General features: G+C 47.4%; 2 protein-coding genes across 2 annotated transcripts in view; one reads left to right on the top strand and one right to left on the bottom strand.

The window, feature by feature from the left end:
• The window catches only part of TXNDC5 (thioredoxin domain containing 5), a 38,373-nt gene extending 35,512 nt beyond the window's left edge, over nt 1–2,861 (top strand). The window contains exon 10 of the mRNA XM_081086856.1: nt 956–2,861. Coding sequence (XP_080942982.1) covers nt 956–1,078 — 123 coding nt within the window. The 3' untranslated portion in view covers nt 1,079–2,861. The remainder of the gene's footprint in view (nt 1–955) is intronic.
• Nucleotides 2,679–26,409, bottom strand: part of BMP6 (bone morphogenetic protein 6) — a 161,522-nt gene continuing 137,791 nt past the window's right edge. The window contains exons 3-7 of the mRNA XM_081086855.1: nt 20,260–20,408; nt 19,261–19,458; nt 5,267–5,343; nt 4,320–4,430; nt 2,679–4,223 (exon numbers count right to left, since the gene is read on the bottom strand). Of these exons, the coding sequence (XP_080942981.1) occupies nt 4,074–4,223; nt 4,320–4,430; nt 5,267–5,343; nt 19,261–19,458; nt 20,260–20,408 (685 nt within the window). The 3' untranslated portion in view covers nt 2,679–4,073. The remainder of the gene's footprint in view (nt 4,224–4,319; nt 4,431–5,266; nt 5,344–19,260; nt 19,459–20,259; nt 20,409–26,409) is intronic.

The following is a 26,409-nucleotide window of genomic DNA, read 5'->3' as shown; positions in this document are numbered from 1 at the left end:
TCCAGAAAGTGCGATGTCTGTGTCCTTTTGAGGTGTTTTCATTTTTTACTTTGAAAAGGAAGAGATGCTGTGAGAGAAAGGCTTTCTCCCTCTGTTACAGGGGGCGGGAAGGGGGAGCGGGTCTTGGCCTTGCTTCTGGGCAGTAACTGAGACTCCACCCTGGGGAGTGGGGTACCCCTGAATGTACATTCTCACTGACAGTCAGCTGGCTTGTAGTCTTCATCAGAGATAACGAAGTGGCTTTTTATTTTTTTACATACGCCAGCGTTCTGAAGTCGATGGCTGAATAAGGCAACATTGGAACGTAGACTTCCTCCTGAGAGGGCATCCCGACCAGCCAGTCCCGCACTTGGATTGGTCCTTTAGCTGTTGCCTCCTTCCGAGCTGCTGGCACCGTCTAACAGCCTACACGATTTGTGATTTGTACTGTTCTTTTGGTTGCTTTCCTAAAATACCTTTGAGGCTTCTGATATTTATCACCTCATCAGGTTGAGAATAGATGACATTTTTTTTTTTTTTTATCATTGGAAAATGCAGGCATTTTTTTGTGCCTTAAAATTCTCAAAAGAGGAAAGGGGTGAGCTACAGCTGAAAAATATATCTCCTTGAGGGTCTTGCTGCTACTCCGTTCTAGCCTGGGCACCACGGAAAGCTGGTCATAAATGCAGCCTCAGGCCCATGCTGACTCCACCCGGCCCAGGGGCGCATGCACCAGGCAAGGACTGGGAGGCTCCACTCTGGGGAGGCCTCCCTTTGACACTAATCGAGGATGTAATTTTGGATTGGAAGCTGAATAAATAGCCCCATGGCTTTGCTTGCTGAACTAGCTGGTACTTTTTAAATGGAAATTTAACCATAGACTTTCCTGGCCACAACAGGAGGTGTTTTTCTGGCTTTATTTAAGTAATTTGTGTATGATTCAGACCAGTTTTCAAACTGAATTTCCTCTTTACAGGTACGAGGCTACCCCACATTGTTGCTTTTCCGCGGAGGCAAGAGGGTCAGCGAGCACAGTGGAGGCAGGGACCTTGACTCGTTGCAATCCTTTGTGCTGCGCCAGGCGAAAGACGAACTATAAAAGCGCAGTGGCGCCGCCCTCCTGCGGGCTCCGGGACTGAGTGGAGGAGCACGCCGTGCGGGCCTCGGGAGTTTCAGGTGGTGGTTCCTCAGAAAGCTGGCTGTACTGAACTTGTGGTGTCTTCTGTGTGTGTGTGTTAGCCAACACACTCTACAGAATTTTTATTACATTTCTCTAAGTAAATATGATCCCTTTGCAAACCAAGTATTTTCAGTGGCAATCTATCATCCCCTTTAACCTTCTCTTGAGGGAATCTAAATGGTTTCCTTTGAGACTAAAACAGTTGAGGAAAAGCGAATCGCTGGACTATTTTTGGCTCCTGAGTGATTCTGGTGAAACCATCATCCAAAGCACAGTTTTGAACTGCCCACGAGTCTGGAAAGGTAGTCGCATGGCGTACTGTCATTCCTCTGATCTCAAGGTCACAGCTAATCATGTGGTTGGTCTGTATCTTGGAGCAGATTTAAAAACAAACCCCCGCACCTCTGGAAGGCGCCTTACCAGCCACTCCTGGATTTTGTTTCTGTTAGTACTTCCCTCATCGCGAGAGGTTTGCCATAACGAAAGCAGCGGTACTTTTGACGTGTGCCTGAGTAAGGTCACGCTGATGCCATAATCTTATGTGTGTGTCGATATTTGTCAGATCAGTTATTACTGTTCGAGGGATACTTCTGTCTGTTTCTCCTGGGTGAAAGGTTTCATTAGTTATGGTAACATTAAGTCAGGATCCATGTGAAGATTTTTAAGATTTTAAGTCCATGTTTAAGATTTGCTATCTCCTGTGGAAAATGTGGGCCTGGAAAGTTCCACGAGGCTTGTCCTGACTGTTCTGTTAACTCCTAGAAAGATTCCGGTGGTGTCTGTCACCTGGGGAAAAGGACTAGATGAGCAGGTCCGGTATCAGGGGCCAGGGGACTTCGGCAGCCCTGCTACAGGGCCCTAACAAAGCAGTTTTAGTTCTGCTCCTCGGTAGTCCTAGGCCAGGGGTGGGGAACGTCCAGCCCAAGGGCCGTATAAAGGCCTGAGAAATCATTTGGTCTGGCCCTGCCACGGCCTTAGGGGTGAATTAATTTAATGTTTGACCAGATATAGTAGGCTAATTTTTAAGTTGATAATTTTGTATGGCCTGTGAATGGTGTTATAAATAACCAAATGGCCCTTGGCAGAAAAAAAAGGTTCCCCATCCCCGTTAAAGTCTCCGTACATCGTCTGCCTTCATGGAGATTGACCCTCTGCTGTCTGAGGAGTGGGATTAACTTTACCTAAAGACCAAAGAATGAAGTAGGCGGGGCTGAGTCAGAGCTGAAGTAGGCTGTGTTACCATCAATGCTAATGCTCTTATAATTCATGCCTCTCTAGTTATTAAACATTTTTACCATCACCCTTGGAAATAACCATAGAACTAGGCTCCCTGTATATTCTTTGCCATCAAGTTAACCTTTCATAATAACCCCTCTGTCTACCACTCTCACCCCACCTCCCGTGCTTGGGGGAGCCAGTCACTTGACAAAGTAACTGGTGGTAAGAATCTTAGACACAAGAAGCATCTGCTGTCTGCAGCAGATGACAACAGAGCAGGATCTCGACCAGCCTCTGCCTTAAGGAAATCTTTATTAATTGTGTGTGGATCACAGATGTTCTTGTTAAAAAACCAACTTTTCAGGAGAAGCACAATCCTCATGAGTGGCTTCCGCTTTGCATCGCGAGTCTTGTATTGAAAGAAAATCAAAGTGGTACAATTTGTTTACACTCTGATACTTTCTAAATAAACTCTTTTTTTTTAAAAAAAAAAAGTCTGGTCTTTCCTTAAATGTTACAGCAAAACAGATATAAAATAGACAATAAATTATAGTTTATATTTACAAAAAAGCTGTAAGTGCAAACAGTTATAGATCATACATGTATTATTTAATCAGCTTAATATGAAATTGGTTTCCTAGTATATGATTGTGAGAAAGACATTTAAAAAATATTCTAAAATTAATCTGAGTCTTACTTTCTACAAGAGAAAACTGATTTCGATTCATCAACAGCATGGCCATCCAAACCCATTCCTAAAGGCTAGCGCCCCTCGCTCAGTTTATGTCCTTTGTTGGTTCTCACCTGTGACACGGAATGCTGTACAGTAAAAGGGCAAGACCGGTTTTACTGAAGTAGATGAGATATGAGAGCCAGCGTTCCTGAAGTTACTGTGCTCTCAGAGCCGTTCCGAACAGGAGGAGGTGCAGCACTGCTTTCACCTGTCACCTGGGTGCCGTGGTGGCACTGAGGATGCCCCACCCCCTGGCTCCCCTCAGAGCACCAGCCTTCTGCTGGTGGTGCTCACAAAGGAAACCGCAAATGGGGGAGGACTGACGTGTGGAAATCACATGGTTTGTTTTAACTGAAATAATTCTATTTTCACACCAACAGAATGCCAGCACAAACAGGTAACAGCAGTTACTGGACAAAAGGCACTTTCACGTGGCCCTGATTATGGCTTGGGCTGTTGATCTTATATGAAACTGGCCTTCCTGGGAATGAAATCCTTGAATAGAGGCATTCCCCCCGCCCCGCATTTCTGTTAACTGTAGATCTATTTTTGAGAAACATTCTAAATTGGCTGATACTTCAGCCAAGAATACTTAACACTTCTTTAAAATTATTTTCCCTGTTTACTCAGTAATACCACAAATAGCTTGACAGAAAGCTAAAACTAATTTTGGTGGGCTTTTATGGGGGAAGAGGAACCCTTCAAAGTTCTGTTTCTGCAATGTCCAGATTCCATACTACAGACATTCAAATGGCCTCCTACAGACCAACTACTCACGTTATTTACTACATGGGCAAATCATTACTGAGCCCCTTTAACGTCTTCCTTGGGCAGTAAGGCACCAACCGGCAAGAGATGGTTTCAAAGTCATCATCCCACTTTCACTGCGTCAGTGTGCTGCTTAAGGCAGGTGTAAGCTAGGAGTCCAAGGCAGTACCTCTGACCCCAGCAACCAGTTTCAAGTTAGTGGCATCCACAAGCTCTTACAACCATATTCCTGTATTTCTTCAAGATAACATTGGAGTTGTCATCAAAGTAAAGAACTGAGATGGCATTTAGTTTAGTTGGCGCACAGCACGGTTTAGGGACATACTCAGGATTCATAAGGTGAACCTGTTCCAAAACAGAAGGAGGAAATGGTTCCATCAGAAATGACCTGGTCTTGGCTTACTCCTACCTATGCAGTGACAAAAGGTTCTGAGAGCTCACCAGTGTCTGAACGATCGCATGGTTCGTGGCATTCATATGTGCGTTGAGTGGGAAGGAGCATTCTCCGTCACAGTAATTGGCAGCATAGCCCTTGGGTGCAATGATCCAGTCCTTAATTTAAAAAAGCAAAAGCAAGCAACAAAGAGACGATTAACATACACTCCTTACATCATCTGTGCTCTCAGTAATCCTGTGAGAAAAATGACTCCCATGGACAGCTAAGGAGACAGATGCAGGGAGGTCATTTTCACAGGCAGGTGGCGAAGCTGGGTATGAACCTGATGGTGTAACTCCAGAGCCCTTGCTCTTTCCACAGGCCCAAATGGCATTTAGCTGCTACCTGCCTGCCAAGCCTGGAAGCACATGGGGCTGGCTTTATGTACTTGGCCTCAACGGAGCCTCTCCAGGAGCCCGGAGTACTCCCTGTCATGCCACCTGCATATGGAAACTATCTTCTGTCACTTGTCATCTGTAATTTGCTTCTTATAAACTGTGGTGACTCTCAGGTGTGGGGCAAAACCTTTGTGCTCTTGTAGACCATTTGGGTGAGCTGATTTATAGCCATTGCAGAAGTTTAATTATTGATCCATTTTCCCAACCCTTTCTCAAAACAATTTGTTTAATTGGTAAATGTAAATACATACCCTGTGGACTTTGAAAGAATGAGGAAAGAGTATTGAAAAAGGTGGCTATTGATTTTGAGGTACACAGAGCTGGGGAACCCTGGGCTCCCTGGAAAGGTGCCAATAAGGGCTGTGTGCACACGTAAGCCAGGCCTTCACCCACCTCACTCCAAGAGCCTGGGCATTTGGAAGGGCTCCTATGTACCTTCATGGGAAGAACCATCTCAGTCCTAAAGCTCAAGATCTTGGATGATGGCTGCTGCCATGAAGATGAGAAGGGCCCACTGAGAAAGGAACTTTGTCCCCCTTGTACCAAGAACTCACCTGCCATCCCAGGTCTTGAAAGCTCACATAAAGCTCATGCTTCCTGCAGGCTGTTTTTAACTCACTGCTGTTGTAATCTGTTGGAAAAGATAAAAACATTAACTCATTCATTCCCTCACCAGGCACTGTATTAGGCTCAGGATAGCAGTGCACAAGGCCTCGGCAAGACACAAATTTGGTCACCAAACAGCTCCATCAGGTTTCCGGTAGCTTGGGTGTTTTACACACTCTGTCTTGTTCACTCTGGGTTTAGTGCTGGGCACACTCACAAACGATACATAATATTGACCTGAATGGAATCTTTTAAGCAACAGATGTTTGTTGTGACCTCCTGATGTGTGCAAGGTCTATGAAGGGGGTGTTCCAAGATGCCCCAAACACTCTGGACTCCTGATATGGAAGACATCATATTTGCAGTAAAAGAGAATTATCCCAGGCAGTATTTGCTATATTTCTAACAGGAAGAGTCTTGAAGTTGTACAGGGGTTTTAAAGATAGCTGCTGGGCCAGGGAAGTATCCTGAAGGAAGTATAATGAGCAGGCCCTGACCCGGAGGCCCAGGAGTGGGGGAGAAGGAGACGCTGCAGCAGAGGCCATCCTCATCGGCACTGTCCTCTGGCCTCTCTGCATTTAACCTGCACTTAAGCAACAACTCCTAAGCCAGTAGTGCCAGTGAGATCTGCTGCTGTGTATATGCCCCTGTGTGCAATTCAGGAGCTACCAGTCTGGCTTAACCTAATCATTGGCAAGAGGAATGGCAATGCCCTGATTCATTAGGCCAGTGGTTGGCAAACTGTGGCTCGGGAGCCACATGCGGCTCTTTGGCCCCTTGAGTGTGGCTCTTCCTAAGCCTTAGGAGTACCCTAATTAAGTTAATAACAATGTACCTACCTATATAGTTTAAGTTTAAAAAATTTGGCTCTCGAAATTTCAATCATTGTACTGTTGATATTTGGCTCTGTTGACTAATGAGTTTGCCGACCACTGCATTAGGCCAATTGTAGAGCTCTTGTGTGACATGCCCTTGGCTAGGCACATGGTGAGAAGGAAGATAGGTTAGACAACACTTTTGTCCTCCAGGAACTTAGAGAATCAAAAGGGTAGTGTGAGACATGTACAAGTTCAGGGTGGGAGTGAGAGGAAAGAGAGCAGTTCTATTGGAATGGGTTTAAAGATGTGAAGAGTCAGTGGACATAATGTCAGAGAAACTTGATCTTGATTGACTTAGAACACTAACCAAACATTCGAATTTTCTACCAGAGGTATTAGGTAAATCTTTAAAAGTTTTTTTTTTGTCAGGGAGTGACACGTTCAGAGCTGGGATTCTAAAGGTCAGATCTGATGATAGTGGTGTTTGAGAGTTCCAGAGAGGGGAGAGGGATGAAAGGTAAGAAGACTTTGGAGAAAAGCTCTTAATCTACAATGAACTTTGATGAATACGAGAGCCTGGGGCCATTTGCATGCTACCTCTTTTTTATCACATGAGCCAATAAATTACCTGAATACTTAAAGTCTGTCTGAACTGAGTTTTCTGTTACTTGCACCCCTGGACCTCCTGGCCCTGAACATGCAGATTTCATGATTTTATAAGAGAAAGAGACGAACAGTACCAACTCAGCCCAGCGACCTATCCTGGGAGGATAGACAGGCTATCTTCTGTAGTGGTTTCTAGTTCTAAGTTTATTCATTCTCCTCACCTGCCTTCTTCACCTCACAGAACCACTCTCGCTGTAAGTTAAAGTACCTGGTAGAAGTGAATGCAAAACCACACTGGAGGGAATTTTTCACAAGGCAGGACACCATGGACTCTCTCAGTAAAAATAAGCACACACCAACACCACAAAACAAGACAAATTCCTCCTGTTGAAAATAATCTCTCAATGAAAAGAATTAACCACACAAAGAAATAAAGTATCCTGAGAGAGAGAGTTGGAATGCAAGATAGAAAATACAGGATCCCAGAGATTCAGGCAAGAGTAGTCTCTGAATGTGGTTACAGAAAATGAATATCTAAAATAATGAAAGAGTTAAAAAACAGAACTGTAAAGCAAGATAATAGGGAAAAGAAAAGGTGAATTTGAAACAGAGCCAAATAAAATTTTATAAAAACCACTATCACTGAAAATAACAAAAGGGATGAGCTAAACATCAGATTAGATATAACTGAAGTGAGAATTAAAGAATTGATCAATATTTGAAGAAACTTGCCAAAATAAAGCTGAGTCAGATGGCCAGAAAATACATCTGTCTGTAAAGAGATGTGGAAGATAGAATAAAAAGTCGAACATTATTTCTAGTAGAAACCTCTGAGGAGACTAATGAGAACTAATAGTTGCAGGCATAAATACCTATGAATTTTCTAAAAAAGTATGCCTTTCTGAAAAAAGGCAAACTTCTTTAAATTGAGAAGGCACAAATGAGTCCTAAGCAAAGTAAGTAAATTCCTATCTAACCATATCTGGTGAAACTAGTATATCAAACACATAAATTCTTAAAAGCAACACTGAGATGAATATAAAATTATCTACAAAGGAACACAAAGTAGATAGCAAATTTCTCAACAGAAATAGAGAACATAAAAAATATCAAAAATTATGCCATCAAACTAGAATTCCATACCCAGCTATAGAAGCCATCTATTGTTTGGCTACACAGGTTCCAAGAACACTTATCATTTGGGGAAATTCCTAGGTAGTTAGGAATCAAGGTCCCATTTCCAACCACAGATAGCTACTGTATTTGTCCCCTGGCAGTTAGAGTATAGCCTCCTGACTTCATCAACCCAATGCACCCACTTTTGAGAGAGTGACTCAAAGGGGAAACTAAGAATGGGTGACATGGCAGCCAGTGTTCAGGGTGCTGGCCCCAGTGATAGCATTCAAACCACAATGTCCACATGACCAGGTCCAAGCTAGACCTTGATTTTAAGTTTGGTTCTCCAGCCTCGTTGGTTGGATGAGTTCCCTGATACATGTAAATTATTTTTCACTTTAAGTAAATTAGAGTTTGCTTCTATTCCAAGTAATCAAGAGCCCTGAGTAGCTAAATTATTATCCATAGAGAATAGGGAACACAGGGTGGAGTGGGACCATTATTTCATATAGGATTGGTGAGCTCATCCTTCTGTTGGAGTATCTCTTAAGCAGAGACCTGAAGGAACGTTGAGGGTGGGGCATGAGTCTATCTGAGGGAAGAATAATTCGTACAGCAGGAATGACAAATGTGAAGGCCCCGAGGAAGTACCCGCTTGGCATATTCCAGGAACATCTGATGGAGACTGCTATGTGTTTATTAAAAACCCATCTATCTACCCCTGGGGCACAGAGCTATTTGACATTCCCAACTGCAGTTAGGTGTGGTCATGTGGCTGAGTTCTGCCCATAAATGTGGAGAGAAGGGAGGTAGGTATGTCGCTCCCAGGCCTGGCCTCCTAAACTCGCCTGCAGCCCTCCACTTGCTCTTTCTTCTCCTGCCAGCTACAGGCAAGAGTCAGTCTTCTGAAGACTCTATGGTCCGGGTCCTGTTGTACCCTTGAAGGTGTCCTATGTTAGATAAGTTATATGATCCCCCTACTTATAGTCTCAGCCTGGAATGTTCCCTGCCCAAACTCATTTGGCTTGTGTCCCCCAACATAAACTTCCTCTAAAAGACCTTCTCTGTGCTGGGGACCATGATCACCCCAAAATCAAACCTGGAATTGTTAGCCATGTGAAAGGCAGGGATTTCTAGGCCAGCTTTCCTTCCCAGGTCAGTGAACAGGCAGTGAAATATAATAAAGAATATATCTGGTCTTGACAAAGCATGGATGGACCTGGAGACCATTATGCTAAGCGAAATAAGCCAGTCAGAGAAGGATAAGTATCACATGATCTCACTCATTTGTGGGATACAATGAATAACATAAATTGATGAACAAAAATAGATTCAGAGACATAGAATCATCGAACAGAATGTCAAATCTCAGAGGGAAGGCAGGAGTGGAAGGTGGGGGTGGGAGGGCAGTGTTGAGAGGGTAAGAGATCAACCAAAGAACTGGTATGCATATAAGCATAACCAATGAACACAGACAATGGGAGAGGGGGGGAGGCGGGGCAGGCTGAGAGAGGACAATGGGGGGAGGAACATATGTAATATTTTCAACAATAATTTAAAAAAAAAGAATATATCTGGTCTTTGTCCTGGTTCCTGGCACAAAGCTATGAAAACCATGGAATTTCTCAATTGATAATTCCAATATATGATGGTTCCTAGATAGCTTCAGGATAGGGGCTGGTCACCAGAAAGACTAACCACGTGATTAGAGGGTTGGGCCAGCCTGACCTCCATGGACGGAGACTGGATAACATGGCCAGGGATTTAATCAATCATGCATAGCAACGAGACCCACATAAAAACTCTGGACACTGAAGCTCTGTGGAACTTTTGGGTTGACAAACAGACTGGCATGCTGGGAGAGAGAACCTCCCAGGTTCCATGAGGAGAGGACATGGACCCCTCCTCTCCCGCCCCCTCTCCCCCTACGCTGGAAAGCTTGCTCTATGCAGCTCTTCCTCGTGTGCATCCTTTATAATAAAACTGTGATCCTAAGTACTAGGTGTACTGGTGAATAATGCAGATTTTTTTCAATAGATGGAGTTACACATATGTTGATATATATGTGATTTGATATGTATGCTATTTTGTTGTAGTGACCAGCTTTAAAACTTCATATGTCAAATTTGCTGAAGTTGTTAACATCATAGATAATTTTTATGCTTAAAAATGTCAAATTTCATGCCAAAAAAAGAGCATTTGCGGGAACTTTTAATTCATTACTTTATTTTGAAGAAAAGTGCTGCTGAATACTTCAGGAAGCTTATGGTGAACATGCTCCATCTCAAGATACTTGTGACCGCTGGTTTAAACGCTTTCAAAGTGAGATTTTTATGTGAAAGACAAAGAACGTCAACCGAAAAAGTTTGAAGACCAACAATGACAAGCATTATTGGATGAAGATGCATGTCAAACTCAAAAACAACTTGCAGAAAGGTTAAACGTTGCTCAGCAAACAATTCTGATAGTTTACAAGCAATGGGAAAGATTTTAAAGTAATTTTGCGTCATGATGATCCTCCATCACACACTTCAAAACCAGTTAAGACACGTTAAAAGATCTTGCCTGGGAAGCAGTAACCCACTGCTGTATTCACGAGACCCTGCTCCTTCAGATTACCACTTGTTCCGATGGATGGCACACACACTTTCTGAGCAGCACTTCAAAACGTACAAAGAAGTGGAATATTGGGTCTCTGAATGGTCTGCCTCAAAACAAGGAAAGTTCTATTGGGACGGTATCCACAAATTACCTGAAAGATGGGGAAAATGTGTAGCTAGCGATGGACATTACTTTGAATAAAGCACTTTTGATGTTTCTCTTGAAATTATCGTTTTCTTTGATTACGAAATCTGACATTATTAACCGGTACACCTAGTATAGTGCTTTCCTGAGTTCTGTGTTATTCCAGTGAATTATCAAACCTAAAGTGGGGGGGAGGGGTGGTGGTGGTGGTCATGGGAACCCCTGAGTTTGTAGCCAAGTCAGACATAATTGGCAGGCTGGGGACCCCATTTGCAGCTGGCATCTAAAGTGAGAGCGGTCTTGTTGGGGACCTTACCCTTGAACCTGTGGGTCTGGGTCAGTTCCAGGGGGTTGGTGTGATGACTGAATTGGATTGCAGGACACCTAGTGGTGTCAGAACCAAGACAGGGACGACTTCTGCACGTCTGGATTCCCAGTGTCTCCAGCAGCCAGAACCACGGAGATGGAGTGAAAAGCTTCACTTCTGCCCTCACCAGTCCTCAATGTCTGAACCTCCTGCTCACTCACTCCATGCTCAACAAAGAGGACTTTCTCCATAAGAACAGTTGTTTCTTTTAGAGCCAGATGCTGGCATTTTGTTGATAAGTAAAAATGGGGGTGTGTGGTGGGGGTGGTGGGGGTGGTGGTGGGGGGGGGGGAATTGGGCTCCTGTTTTTCTTCCTACAGACACACTCAGTCCAGACTTAAGTTTCCTTATAACTCCATGTTAAGTGCTGGCAGAGGATGTATAAATATTTGTGAAGCTCAATTCTCCTCAAAATACTTGTCCTCTGCTCAGGGCCAGGACCCCGAGTTCCACAGTGGAATTACGCTGCCATGCCTTGTGTTGTTTGTAGGGATTCACAGATTGCAGAGAAACACCCCCCCCCCCCCTTGATATGTGGTTAGATGGATGGTCTGGATAGAGCCAGTGAAAATTATGCAGTTAAAATTGAACAGGCACATAGCTAGCCACTCCAGTGGGATAAAGGACTGCAGCACAGCTTTGTCCAAATGGCTCACCAGTCAAGGGAAGGGCTGAGAAGAGAAGGCCTAGAGCTGAAGAGATGCAAACCCACTAACCAGAGCAACAGAGCAGAGGCTGGCAATGCCATCCCCGGGCAGCAGTCCTTGGTCTGACTCGGGGGCTGCCTGTTTCTGATTCACGAGCACCACCAGGGAGGGAGTCTGAGCCCCATCCAGACCTGCACGTCAGAATGGCCAGGAATGGGTCCCCTGCTGCCCGGGTGAGTCTGCGGACTCCAGGCCTTGAGCTGAGAGGCTCACACAGGCGCAGCGTCAGCCCACGCACACGCTCTGTCCCAACTGCACGTTCCCGGGCGCAGCTACGGTGAAGGTCGGTTTTGGTTCTGAGAGAAATTTTCAGGGGATCCGGCTCTTTCAAAGTGGAACATGAAAAGCGAAATCTGGCTCTCTAATCCTTCCATGTGGTTCCTTGGCCTAAGAGTGGAAGGCAGGGCAAGTGCCACCAACCCCATTGGGAGTCTGCCCAGCCAGACCAGGCCCAAGACGGTCATCCAGAGTAACCTGGACAAGCAGGGCCCAGCCATAGGTGGGCTTGGGCAACACACTCTTAGGTGACCAGGTGACAAATTATAACAGCCATGAAAACCCAGGATAAGCTCCTCCACCACCAGAGGCAGGCGGCTGCTAGTGCACGCGGAGCAGGTGGGAAACAGTCCCCCACCACAGCCCTTCCTGCTTCCCGTTCATCAGAAGCGTCTTCCTCGCCCTCAGCAGCACCGCCTCCCAGCGCCCACTTCACAACCAGCTCCAGCAGGGAAAGCTTCGGAGACCAGAGACCGCGTCAGACCTCAATCTTTGCTCTTGTTTCCAAATAAACATTACAAACATTTAAACGGAGTTTAAATTGGTTGCATCTCATAGGAAGCTTCAGAGCTGTAACCGGGGAAGGTGAGAAACATTAGAGTTCCAAGACACGCTGCCGGGTCACCTAGGGAAGGCCTTTCGCAGGAGCTCCGCGCTCCGCGGTGGGAAAGGCGCCGGGACTGCCAGGCGGACCGCACAGTCCCTCTCGGGAAGAAGGGAAGTAGAAGAGAGTGGGCGAGAGGGCCAGGCTGCAGCGCCTGAAGTGTGTCTTTATTAAGTCTGTTCTTCCAGGACTTTGCCAAGAGGGGGTTGCATCTCCTCCAGCCTTCTGAACGATGACACCAGTGGTACCGACACACAGAAGTACCGTGTCCATTGCTAATGGTCAAACTGGTAACCAGTGTCTTCCATTTCCCACTGTGGCATCAGTTGCCTCAGTGGCTGTGCCATCATTCTCCACAGCCTCGCCTATGTCCTTATGATCTGTGACTCCGGGTTACCTGGGGGCTGGGGACACCCGGAGGTGCTGGGAGGCAAGCGCAAAATGAGCTGCTCGCAGATGCGTCTTCCTGGCGTCTGGCTGAGGCAGGAGGGTGTGGTGATCAAGCATCTTGTCCTTGCACTACGGACACCTGAAGGCCCACATCTGAGAGTCCTGCTTGGAGGGTGGGGACGGGGATCAGTCACATCTGGTGGGCGGCCCCAGGGGCTGATACTGCGGCTCCCAGCACAGAGAGCTCGTCACAAATCCCTGTGTGCATCCTCATTCCCATCTTCTGGCCCCTCCTAGGTCACCTTGTCCCCTTCTGTTTCCTTTGTACGTTCCACACAGGCTATGGCTGAGAGATGGTCTTCTCGGTTCTGGCTGGGAGCTCTTTCTTCTCAGCTCCATTGGTGACCCTGGCCCTGTGGTCATTCTTCCCTATGATGGCTGGGCCCATGTGACAATGGGGGCCACCCACAAGCCCCACTCAGCTCAGGCAAGCAGGACACTGCAGGGAGCATTTCTCTAATTCAGTGCAGGGAGGGCAGGGTGCTCTGACTGCTGCGTGCACCGCTGGCCTGCCACCTCCTCACAGCGTCTCGGTCCCCAGGCAGCGGCCACGTACACTGCATGTTTGCCTCCACCCCAAACACGAGGGGCACATCCCACAGCCCTAAGAGGACATCGGGGTCAATTCCATCTGCACTCCCTGTATCTGGCCCTGGAAAGCCACACATGCAGGAGCCGTGTGCTAGGAGAGCCTGGGCGTTGCCGGTTTATTTCTGAGGCGGAATCACTTAGTGCACTGAACGGCAGACTTCCCTTGCACGAAAGACCAGGAGGGTCTTAGGGCAATGAGCCCTGGATGTGAAGGGCGATGATACTGATGTGCAGGGCAGGTGACATGCGGGGAGGCTGTGACGCCAGCTTGAGGGGCACCATCGCAGCAGAGTCTGGACCGTGCACCCACCACCTGAGGACCCCAGGGAGGTGGCTGCACCTGAGCCACAGCAGCTCAAGCCCAGCCCCGGTCCCGGGGATCCAGGCAGCCCACCCACTTTCCTTTCCAACCCCAACAGCGGAGAAGGAGAGAGAAACCACAGGAGGAGGGAAGACATGGAGAGGGGAAAGGCAGAAAAGAAACAAAGGCAGGGCAACCATCCAAAATTAGGTGAGAGGGCAGAAGGGCGGCGCCTCCCCTGCTGGGGCTCCTGCAGAGGGGCTACCGGCTGGTGGGCTGACCACAGGCCTCGCTGCTGCGGCCGGCCACTGTCCCTGCTCAGCAGGACGCACGCTCAGCCGGGGAGAAGCTGGCAGGGCAGGCGCCGGGGACAGAGTGGCAGGGTCCACACTGTGTTTCCTGAGCTCAGGCTGACATCTTCCCAGAGGAAACTTGTTTGTCAGAGTGAGCAACTCCCTCCCACTTCCCTTCTCTCCTAGGATGCCAAGGGGGAGGACAACAGCGGCTGTTAAAATGGCACCTCTGTCTTCAGTGGTCTGGCCGCTCCTCCCGTATCCCCGGCCTTATCAGCCCGTCTTATCCATAACAAGTCTCTGGCTCCCACAGACCGCGATCAACACAGCCATTGAGAACACGCTGGAAGGAGCCCAGCTCCTGAGCTCCGGCACGGCAGGCCGCAGGGGGACCGCCAGGATCTCGATTTCCAGTGTCTGTAACCTCATGAAGTGTTGGGGTGGTGGGGGGAGCTTTATTTTCAGAATCTAGATTTTGTTTATGCCTGGATGGTAGCACGAGACACCAGCCCAGCCCTATTCTTCTGCGGCTCCAGGACGCCAAGGTCTCAGGAGATCCCATTCCGTGGGGCACCTGGGCCTCCCCTCAGGCTTTGTCTTGAGTGCAAAAGACTACGGAGCTAAGTTTCGTGAAAATAGACAAATACTCCCCTTGAACACTAAGCTTTAAGACCCCCTGTGCTCTGAGCACCTCTGTTCCCATCAGTTCCTAGACTGAGTCTCAAGCCCCCCGGCCCCTACAGGAGCAGCGACAGCTGGTGAATTATTGGCAGCACCTGTCCACGCGGTGTTATTAACGCCGTTATTCAGCACTGCTGCCATCAGCACCTTCGGAAGGGTGAGCCCCGGGACAGGACACCCTTCCAGGCGGTTTCTCTCCCTGATAACTACTATCCTAAGGCACTTCATGGCCAAGGAGAGTCAGTATTACACATATGGCATCTGAAATTATTCTAACGTTCAGACCACCAGTGCTATACCTGTGCTCCATAGCGGTGGGGAATTAAGATTTGATTTCATTCAGAAAACTCTTAACAAGCCTCTACTTTTTGATTGAGACAGTTGGAAGCCTAGCTACAAGGCCTAAAATTTTAATTTAAGATCAAAATGACAAATTAAAATGCCCCCTCCTTTGAAGAATTATAAATAGTCCATTCTTCCCAAGCTTTGGCGGCCATCCCACGGAAGCCAAGGATGACCTCGTGGGAACACCTGCTGGGAACTAAAAGGCCACATGTGCACTGACCTGTAAGAATGAGACCCCCTAGTCTGTGGACTGGAGTGCCCTGAAATGCACAGCAAAAAATTTCATAGTCATAATAAAGTGCCCGCGCTGCTGCTTGAATTCTGGTTACCTGTCTTATCTGGAAGCAACTGAAACCTCTCAGTTGGGAAGTTCAAGGGATAGAAGATACGAATTATCAACAAGGTCAAATAAGTATATCTAAATGCACCAGAGCCACATTTCCCCCAGGACCTTAAAGACACATGCTTGGAAAGAGATGGAAAGAGAACTGACTGTCAGAAATGCTAACAGGTAGCTTTTGAAGAACTCATTCCAAAGGAGAGACAGGGTCTTGAGAAGTTGCTGGTTCAGAGGTGGTTGGCAGACCTGGGTGGTGGCAACATAAACATCAAGGATGAAAGAGGCCTAAAACTCATCTAATTCAATTTTACATGAATTGTTAAAAGTGGCAGAAAATGTTTCCAAATGACCACTGCCAACAGAAAGAGCAATTGTAAGGCACGCTGTTGGCAGCCGGCTGGTTGACCTGGCAGAAAACCTCACACTCACCAGCTGACTTGAAATCCCATTAACTACCCCCTCCCCAAAGATATCTTGGAAATAAGCTAGGTCAGTATCTAGAATCACCACATGGGACCCACCCCCCCACCCCCAAGGCCATTTGTTCACAGCCCTCATAATGGATTGGATGGTAGTGTCACAGTCCCCAGAAGACAAAATAGTGAACCCCAAGAGAAAGAGATTATATAAGAGGGGGAAGGCAGCAAGTAGAAAGAGGTACCAAATGAAGCCAAAGAATGCAAGGCACATGAGACCAGCAGGCTGGTAGACACGGAGGCTGGAAAGGAATTGCCAGATTTACCAGAATCCCCAGTGGGCTACACAGCCTGGCTCAGACCTCCCCTCAGGCTTGGTAAAAATGATAGATGACACTGTCCAGATGATATTCCAGCCCACTGCAGACGTGCCACACAGCAAACACCATCTCTCATTTGGAGCAGACAGCTTACAGAGCAGCCAGGGCAAGTGAAAACCTTCCAAGATGACTTCGATCCAAACCCACTGTTGGGTGCGTGTGTTTGGAAAGTCCAGCTTAAAGGCCGAGTATGGATGTGAGAGCAGATTTTGGTGGGCAGCAGGGAGGAGGTGGATGGAGCTCCTGGCTTTTCCCTGGCTGTGGACTGGTCCTGCCATCTCAGGCATCTGCAGCTCAGTCTCAAAGACAGCCACGTATTTCCCTGCCATGTTTCACCCTGAGGACAGGCAATTCAGTGAATTCTGTTAACTTCTTTGCCCAGATGCAGGACGTTCTCTAGCGGGCTTCTCCTGGCGGTGTTGTGCAGCGGAGAAATGTTAATTCCCTGGGAGCACCCTGTGGAAGAAGGGGGGCAGCAGAGGCAAAGTAATCTCTTCCTTCAACCTCCTGAAAGATTTACAACCGGAGTCACACCAGAGGCCACAGCTTTTCGTCTCTGCCGCATCTGCCTGGGTCACGAAGGCCCAGCAACATCTGGCCCCACCGCGGCCTGGAAAGGAAGCAAAACTGGATGGCCCATTTCTCAGGGTAGCAGGCCATCTTCCTGGAATTCCCTTCTCCAAGAGCAACCTCCTCTTCTGCATGTCCACTCCCTGCACAGCACGGATAAATAAGGAAGAGTGAGCCAAGTATGGCCTCACATGAGCAATTTCTCACACCAACTTGAGAGGGTCTTTGAAGATAGTGAGATGTAAGGAGGATCCTTCATAGGAATACTTTCTTGGTGGGGGGTGTCTGGCCTTTTACACAGCTGAGGCCAGAGGTATCTGTAATGAGCTCTTTGCCTTAGTACTGCTGGAAGGAGCAAAGCAAATTGGAAAGTCCTGGGCTGGGAGGTGGGGGGTGGGGTAGGAAGACCAAGGAGAAAACCAGATATACTTGTATCTTATTGTGAAATAGATTAGCTTTAATATTCATATTTAATTTAAAGTCATCAAATTGAAAAAACAAAGTTGAAAAAACAAAGTTGAAAGAAACTTCGGGGAAAAAAATTGGGTGACACTGCTAAAACCAAAATCTAAGACAACATGTTTTCTCAATTTAAAAAAATTCCAGTGTGTACTGGGGCGCGGAGGGGGTGTTGAATAAATCAAGTGAAATTTTAATTTTAAAAGCAATCAACATTTTAAGAGCTGCCTTCATGTCTGAGGTCCCAGTACCAAAGTGACCACGTCCATTAATGAACAGAAGCCGCCCAGCATCGTGCCCAGAGGAAAAGCGAGATTTTCCTTCCATTCGGCAGGCTGCCCCTTTCTTCTTCTTTCTTCTTCTTCTTTTATAAACCTCAACCCTGACTGTTTCTAGTGGTAAACACAGGAACACCCATGCTGTGCAACGCTTCCAAGGAACACCAGGATGACAAGAGGCAAAATGTCACATCACACTGGGTGGTGGATCCTCAAGTTCCACATCCATGTCACTGGTCAGAGAAATGGCTGATGAAGTCAGAACATACGCTGCAGACACTTCCTTCCTGCGGGCACTTGGGGAAGCTGCATGAACTCTTTCTGGCCACCGGAGATGGCATTTGTAAACAGTCACCCGGAGGAATGAAAGCACCTTCCAGAAGTATTTTACGTGCTTTCTGAGGGTCCTAACCTAGGCCCTGACAGCCTGCTTCCTACAACTGGATACAACTCATCTTCGAGTGCTATTATGAGCCAGATCAAATGCTCCTCATTTAATCCCAGCCAATCTGCCGAGTAGTAGCCATCCCTGCTGCACAGATGAGTAACAGAAGTGGAAATGGATGAAGCTTCTCCAAGGTCACAGAGCAGTAACAAGGGAAGCAGATTCTCGGACTGGAAAGCCCACTGCACATCTTTCACTTTCTATTGGATTCTCGCACAATTTAAACGGCCGAAGAAAACGCAGAATGTGCAGCTCGGGCTTTAGAGTGAGATGCATCTGCGCTCGAACTGAACAGTCACTCGCTCTGTGAGGCACCACACCTGTGCCCCCTCCTTCAGGTCCCGATGAGTGGACTTCCATGCCACTTCCTAACAAAGCACCGCACGGGAGGGACCGTTTCTGAAGAACTGGGGAATGGACACACAAGCAGAGGGAGCTACTTCCTTCCTCTCTCTCTCTCTCTCTCTCTCTCTCTCTCTCTCTCTCTCTCTCCCTTTGAACCTCCCTGGTCAGGGCAGGATGGGGTTGGCCCCATTACTTAGCTCCCGGGGTGAGCACATGGCCCCAGCCTGGCTTTCTGGGGCATCACCATGAAAGAGATTATCTTGGAACTACTGGTTGCCTTTCTTACCACCACGGAGAGAGAGTCTCTCTGAGAATGCTGCCAACAAAGTAGAGAAAGAGAGATTCTTCTGAGCCCCTGGAGGCAGCCATGCCTGAGGCTAGAAGCCCTGAACATCTGGGTTAAATGAACCAATCAAACCTGGCACATGGGGCAGCCAAGGGCACTGACAAATACAAGTCCATCTGATACAAATGTATGAAGCTTGTTTCCATCCCGCAACCTCCCAGGCATAATGCACCTGGGAGAAAACCTGGGATCTTTATGTGAGTGAAAAAGGAGCTGGAGAAATCTTACCAAACAGGATGCTTTTCTGGAAAAACAGGCACTCAGGATGCCTGCAGGCTGCAGACTCCATCTTTGGGTAATAAGCCTTCCCTCCGTGGCCCTAGATCATTGGTGACAATGACGAGGCAGCTGCAGGGCTTTGTATTTGCCGTGCAGAAGCTGTGCAGATATGAAACTATCCGCACGTCCTTGCTCTCACTGAGGCCTGAGAGCCAACAAAGAAAGAGACTTCACCCACACCTACCTGAAGCGCTGGAGACCCGGGACACGTCCTGGGCCTGGGTGGAGCGGTTGCGACTCTGCTGGCGACGCCGACCGCTGGCTGACCTCGTGGTGCGCACGTGGACCTCACTCACTTTGAAGAAGGCCACCATGAAAGGCTGCTTGTCGTACGGGCCGTCTCTGCCCACCAGGCCTGCAGCTCGGGGGTTGATGCTGAGTCCTTGAATGCAAACCAAAGCACACCCCTCTTTATTCCATGTAAACTTACTCCTGCAGCTACATAATGGATCCTTCCCGGCCTCCCAGGGACTAAACATAAAGAATGCGGCTGAGGGGAAAGCATGTGTATTCTTGGATCTCTGGTGGCACTCTCTGGATGGACAAAATCAACACCCTCCTTCCAGCCCTAGCTGGTATTGCTCAGTGGTTAGAGTATCAGCCCTCACACCAAAGGGTTGAAGGTTTAATTCCCCGTCGAGGGCACAAACCTGGGTTACGGCTTTGATCCCTAGCCCAGGTTAGGGTGCATGCAGAAAGCAATAGATAAACTTGTCTCTCTCACATCACTCTCATTTCTGCTAGTCCTTTTCCTTCATATTCATTCTTTCTTTCTGATCATATTCATCCCAACCAGTGAGGTGACTTCAACGCACAGAGCAAGCCCACTCTGAGGGCCGTAAGGGGCCCTGGATCTGCTGAACTTGGGTGCTGCAGGAGAAGGGGTGCTGGGAGGGGTAGACAGGGTCAGGATTTAGCCTATGCTCCCATCTTTCTTTCTCTCAACATCATCCACCTGCCTTGCCTCTGAGTGCTCGCCTCCCATTGTTTCTCTGGGAACCTGGACCACCTACGCGTCTCCGAGTCCTTCCAGGGGAAGGTTTTGCTTTTCAATAGCAGTTATGAGGAAACAGTAAAGGAAGTCATCGTGAGCTGAGGACTGGGCTGTAAACCACGGTTCTCTCATAACAGTTGAAGAGGAAATGAATGACAGCGGCTGTTGGCCTGATTTTGGCAAACTTACCATCCCGAGTCACCACGCTCAGCTGAAGCCCCATGTTGTGCTGTGGGGTCACGACCCACAGATTGCTAGTGGCCGTGATGTCAAATTCCAGCCAGCCTTCTTCCGAGGCCCACACTACGCGGGTGTCCAGCAGAAAGAGGTCAGAGTCTCTGAAAGAAAGAAGAGGTGGTGCCGTGAATGGCCGGCTGTCCCCTCAGCTCACGCTTGCCCTGTCCTGCCTGGTGTCACAACAAAAGATGCCGGAGTCAGATCGGGTCCCGTGGAAAGCAGTGCCCAGCGACCTGCCGTGGCTCTGGCGGGCGTGGCACCACAGCGGGCAGGTGCTGACACGTGGAGAGATGACTGTGCCAGGGCCCTGCAGAGAAACAGGCTTTCTCTGAAGATGGCAGGGCCCCTCAGCTTCACCCACAGCCTCGCTACAATGCTCACACAAATCTCTAGTGGGATTAGGACAAATGACAGACAGATAGATAGGGTCATATTGTTCCTCACTTTATGGCTAATGAACTCTAGAAGGAGAGAAAGTCGGGGGCGGGGGGCGGGGGGGGGGAGGCAGTGAGGAAAAGGATTAAGAAAATATTAAAATTGGGATCAATATGAGCTTTCACAAAGTTGTGCTTTGCTTATTTTCTTTTTAACATTAAGATCTGACAATCTTCACGTTGAAATGAGGAGAAACCAGGAGCCACATCATATTTCTGAGTAATCACCGGTTCTTTTCCTTTAATTAAGGTATTTGCATGGTCTATGGTGAGTGTCAAGTCCTCTCTCGTCAGGACTATGTGATGTGGGTGTATGTTGAGTGATTTTAAAGTTTATCCCAGTGCAGCTGTGAGCCAGGCTGGGGTTCTTTGAGGCAAACTTGTCGAGTCCATTTCTTCCATTGGGCTCCACAGGGAATATTTTTATACTTTTCACAGTTTTCAACTAACATAACCCTAGGGGTTGTGGGAAGACGTAGTGAGGGTTTCTTCCTGCTCGCCTACATGTCATGGTAGAGCAGTGCCAGGGGACGGTCCCCTTCTTGCTGCAAGGACATTGAGTCTGAGCCCGGAATGCCCATGACGGGGAGGGGGCGTGTTTTGGTCATGGAAAGATTTAAGTTCCCTGGTGCTGGCAATATTTTGCCGAAATATCTTAGAGCTGTGGTCAGCAAACCACGGCTCATGAGCCACATGCGGCTCTTTGGCCCCTTGAGTGTGGCTCTTCCACAAAATACCACGTGCGAGTGCGCACGTATAGTGCGATTGAAACTTCGTGGCCTGTACGCAGAAGTCGGTATTTTGTGGAAGAGCCGGTATTTTGTGGAAGAGCCATATTCAAGGGGCCAAAGAGCCGCATGTGGCTCGCAAGCCGCAGTTTGCCGACCACTGTCTTAGAGGATAGAAAATGACTGGAATTAAATATTAAATTTAAGTCGAGCATGTCAATACTAATGAAGTACATTTAAATCAGCGATAAAGTCTTTCCATATACTTTACTTTCCTCAGTCGTTAGGACAATCCCGAAAGCTCGGGAGAACATTGCTATCCCCATTTTACAGCTGGGGAAACTGAGACTCAGATGTGAGGTTAGGGTCATGCGGCCAAGTTCAAAAACTGGTAAGTCAAAGAACTAGCCAGTGAAAAGAATGTGGACTCAGTTTCCCATAATGACATCCTGCCTTCTGAGATTATCCAAGACAACCTGTGACAAGTGAATACAATTTATCGCTATTCTTTTGAATATCTGTGAGGCCCATGAAACATCCGAGTTAAGAATTTTAGATTTTTCAGAGGGGAAACTATTTTTCCTGTTTACATGGCTTAGAGTTAGAAGAAAACGCTATTGTCATCTTCTCCAAGCTTAAAACAGTAGGTACAGCTAAAAGTAGTTTACTCAGCTGCTGAACGGAGTCTGCAGGGGGCACATTCAGGCCTGCCATCTTTAAAGCGCTCTCCTACCCGCATGTGTCACACCCCTGCTGACAAATCACCCTCCTTCCCCGTTACTGAGGTAACTGTGAGCAGGGAGATGGGGTGTCCATGGAAAACAGCAAGAGGGGATGGCAAGTCCAAAGCTTTGAAGTTCAGATGCAAGAAGACATAAATCCTGCTCTGGAAGGTCTGAGAAGCCCTTATCCAGCAATAACAGTCCTATGGACAGTTCTGTGGGAGGAGCAGCCTGGGCCCGAGGAAGCACAGGACAGATGCTCCTCAGAGCAGCACCCTCGAATGAAGATGCTGTGGGAATTTCGGGCGTGAGGCTGCCCCTGAGGCAAAGAGCATCGGTGCGTGGGCTATTGCCACAGGTCCCTTGCTGTTACTTACAGAGCTTCAATGATACACACAACGTTTAAGCTCTTGTAACAAAGACGGAGAAATATACAAGAGCAAGTGGGGGGGGGGGGTGGCACAGAAGGCCAGCTTCCAAAAATAGGTGAGAGAAAGCAGAGAAAAGGAAAAAAGAGAAGGGCATGGGTTGAAGAGGGTGGACATGAATCAAAAGCTAAACATGGGAAGAGTGTTGCTAAAAAGAAAGATAATAATTACAATGTGGAAGAAATTAAATGTCCAGGGAGAGTGGACTCAGAGAGCCCAAGTGTCTATCTTGTCTCTGCTCCTAAGAATTCCTGTTTGTGCCGCTCCCCTGGCTGCATAGTAAGGACAAGGCCGTCCTCACTGTGTAAGAGCCCCGTGGGGTTCAGGGGTTCAGGAACCTGGTCCAGCAGCTGAGGGCAGGGAGAAAACCCTGCTCACTGGCAGTCAGACAGTTTCAGATTTAGATGATTAAATCCGGGACACTGAGGAAGGGAGGTGAGGTAGAGCATGGACTTAAGATAACTGGACTAAGTGGAGAGAGAAACAACAAATATTTCCTGTGCTTTCTGTACACACGTATGCGCCAAGAGCCTCTCTATTCCTTGGGAAGCCTGGAGAGGCGGGTCCTGTAGCTGACGGCACGGAGCCTAGAGAGGGTAAGTGCATTAAGGTCACAGGTATTAAGTGGGCTGACCAGAACTGAAAGTCAGAGCCCGGACTCTTAGCCACCACATTTCTCAAAAGCAGTCAAGAAAGGTCCAAGGCACAGGTTGAAATGACTGAGCAAAGGCTCAGAGTAAGGTAAGGGATCACAATGTACTGCACGTAAATGCCAAAGTCGGGCGGAAACAGAAAACACATGAATGGACTCAGGGCTGGCACAGGATCCTATCAGGGTACGGAGAGGAAGCGGGGAAGTGTGTGAGAGGGATCCGAGAGGGACTGCCCAGTCTCGCCCTATCCCTGCTCCTAGGCAGGACACTCTCAATGAGACTGAGCCCACCACTGACACGCAGTCACACAGCCATGGTGAGGAACTTTCAGAATCACAGCTTTAAGAAACAACTGTGCTGGCTCACCCTCAATGCTTCCAATAGCTCAGGTATTTAAGAGCCACGATTTATGGCAAGTCAATGAAACGGTTCTGGTCTGACCCACATCTATTTACTTTTCTTCAGTGACACATGGCTTTCTTAGTCTACCACCTCTGTGAAAGTGTAGCCTCCAGCAAGATGCACCTGAGTTCCCTGTGTGAAAAACAAGGATGCTCCTCTACAGGGTTGAGGTCTGTTATTCCCATCTAAAATATAGTCACCTCCCAACAGAGTCCTAGGGTCTGGCCAATCTGACCACAGCTGGATTATTTGGACCCTCCCACTGAATGATAGACACTCAATTGAGCATATTATAAAAGAAAATGCTGAAACAAGATAGAGATATAATTTTGAATGAATTTATAGCCTGTTTTGTTCGCAACCAACTCATAGAGCCATGTTTCATGGCGAATATGCATTCCATATTTAAGGATACAACAGTATTATTCTCAATGTGATCCCAACTCAAGGACATGAGTTTCCTTATATTGTGATCATCCTGGACAAATGAAACTCTCAACAATGGACCACACATGATTGATCTCATCCAAGCCACTCATTAGACTTTTAGAATTAGTGTTTGTGGATGAGGTCAACCATGTTTGGACCATCCCATCGCACAGCCTCCAAGGCACCTATCCTTGTCAGTGATATTCCATCCGGCCGTGGAGCAGACGGCACTAGGGGCAAACACAGTGGGTTTCTCTCCTTTGCCCTTGAAGAAGGTCAGGGGGCATCTCAGTTCCTGATTTTGACTTTTTCTGACAAATGCTATCCATCAGAGTCACACTGCCCTGGATAAAGTACAACTGTGCTTACTACTAGCCACTTCAGTAGGAAAATGTTCTTCATAAATGGAATTTATAGGTTTGAAGCAAGCAGATTTTTGAAATATTTGATAAGGTGAGTCTGTGGTTTGTTCCTTTACTTCTTCATAACATATTCCTTTGCCATTTATGGGTCTGGACTTAATGTTAAATTAAGATACAAAACAACATTCATACATTGGTGAATCAACTTTATGCAATAATGAAAATTCAATTTTCAAATGGGATGAAAGTCAAAGGAGTCAATCATTTTAGAAAATTAGATAGTAAAACAAAGATTTGTATTTTTCCTTATGCATATATCATATGCAGAGGATTATGTTTAAAATTTTATCACGAAAAGACAGAAAAGAAGTAGGATTTGAAAAGATAACGCTACAACTCAGATAAACTACTACTACTACTACTCACACACACAGATTTGAGTAACATAGGTGAATAGACATTATCTATAATAAAAGCATAATATGCTAATTAGACCAGACAGCTGAACAACCTTCTGGACGTCCTTCCGGATGAAGCCAGGGCTGCGATGAATTCCGTGCATCGGGCCTCTAGTTACTATATAATCAGATAAGTTCTCATTGATTTTATGCCACTTGATATTACCCAAATTTCATCTCAAGGACTAGCATGGCATGAAGAGAAGGTTCAAATATCAAAAAGACATTTTATCTTCAACAAAACAATAAAAATCACTTTGCTGTCAGAATATTAACATAGCAAGCCCATACATGGTGTTTACTACATTACTGTACTAAGTGCTCTCACATACGTTAACTCCTCACAACCACCATAAAAGGTAAACCATATTAACACCATCACAGTGGGCAGATAAGGAAACTGAGGAACAGAGAGGTTAAGTAGTTTGCTCATGGTCACACAACCAGTAAGTATAGAGCTGGGGTTTGAAAACAATCTATTTGGCTCAAATGTTACATATGGTCTTAGCTGCTATAGCAGCCATTCTCCAGTTTAGCCTGCATTGGAACCTCCTGGAAGCCTGTCAACACACAGACTGCCAGGCCCACCCTAGAGTTCCTGGGGTGGGACCTGAGAATTTGCATTTCTAACAGGTTCCAGCTGATGCTGATGCTGCTGGGCTGAGGACCACACTTGCACAGCCTCTGACCTACAGCATACCCCCCCTCTCTTATATATGGGTAGTTTTACCTTTACCTGCTTTTTAGACATAAGGTTCAAAGCTATCTGCTGTCGAGATTTCTTGCTCCTCTACTTAAACAGTGCAAAGCAAATGTGGATTGCTCCTCAAGTAATTGTCTGTCTTATGGACTGACCTTACCCTCAGGGAGTTATCAACATTGACTAATCATTGGAATCACAGGTAAGACCAAGTTCAAGGCAGTAGTAATATGAGAAGGCTTGCTTCTATGTGTCTAAGACAGGGAGAGAGCAGAAGGTAGAAGATTATTTTATACTAGGGGCCCAGTGCATGAATTCATGCACCTTGAAAGGAACTGTGGACAGCAAGGCTGCGGTAGGCACAGGGGCGGGTCATGGCCCATCCTCCGTGCCCCTGCCCGGCCCCTCCTGCTGCAGCCCCAGTCCCCTGTCTGCCGGCAGTCCTGCACCCGCTGACAGTGTGGAGCAATTGGGGCCAGCACCAGCAGCAGGTATAAGCGGGGCTGTCGCCAGCAGCAGGTGTGAGAGGTGGCTGCCAGCCCTGATCTCCCCTCAGGAACAGGGGGAGGTGGAGAAGCCCTGATGCCGCTCGCACTTGCTGATGGCACCAAGTGATCGGGGCTGGCGCCAGGCGCTGATAGTGGGTGCAAGCGGTGGCTCCAGTGCCGGCAGCAGGTGTGAGCGCCGGGCAGGACTGTGGTGCGTGAGAGAAAAGAATTTTCAGTAACCACCAGAGGCTCACCCCGATGATAGCGACTGGCGCCCTGCCTTGGTCTGGAGCCCTAC

The sequence above is a fragment of the Myotis nattereri genome (genome assembly GCF_964212035.1).
Source record: "Myotis nattereri genome assembly, chromosome: 3".
In the NCBI taxonomy this organism is placed as follows: Eukaryota; Metazoa; Chordata; class Mammalia; order Chiroptera; family Vespertilionidae; genus Myotis; species Myotis nattereri.
The sequence above is the reverse complement of the archived record's forward strand: the minus strand, read 5'-3'. Positions and strand labels throughout refer to the sequence as shown.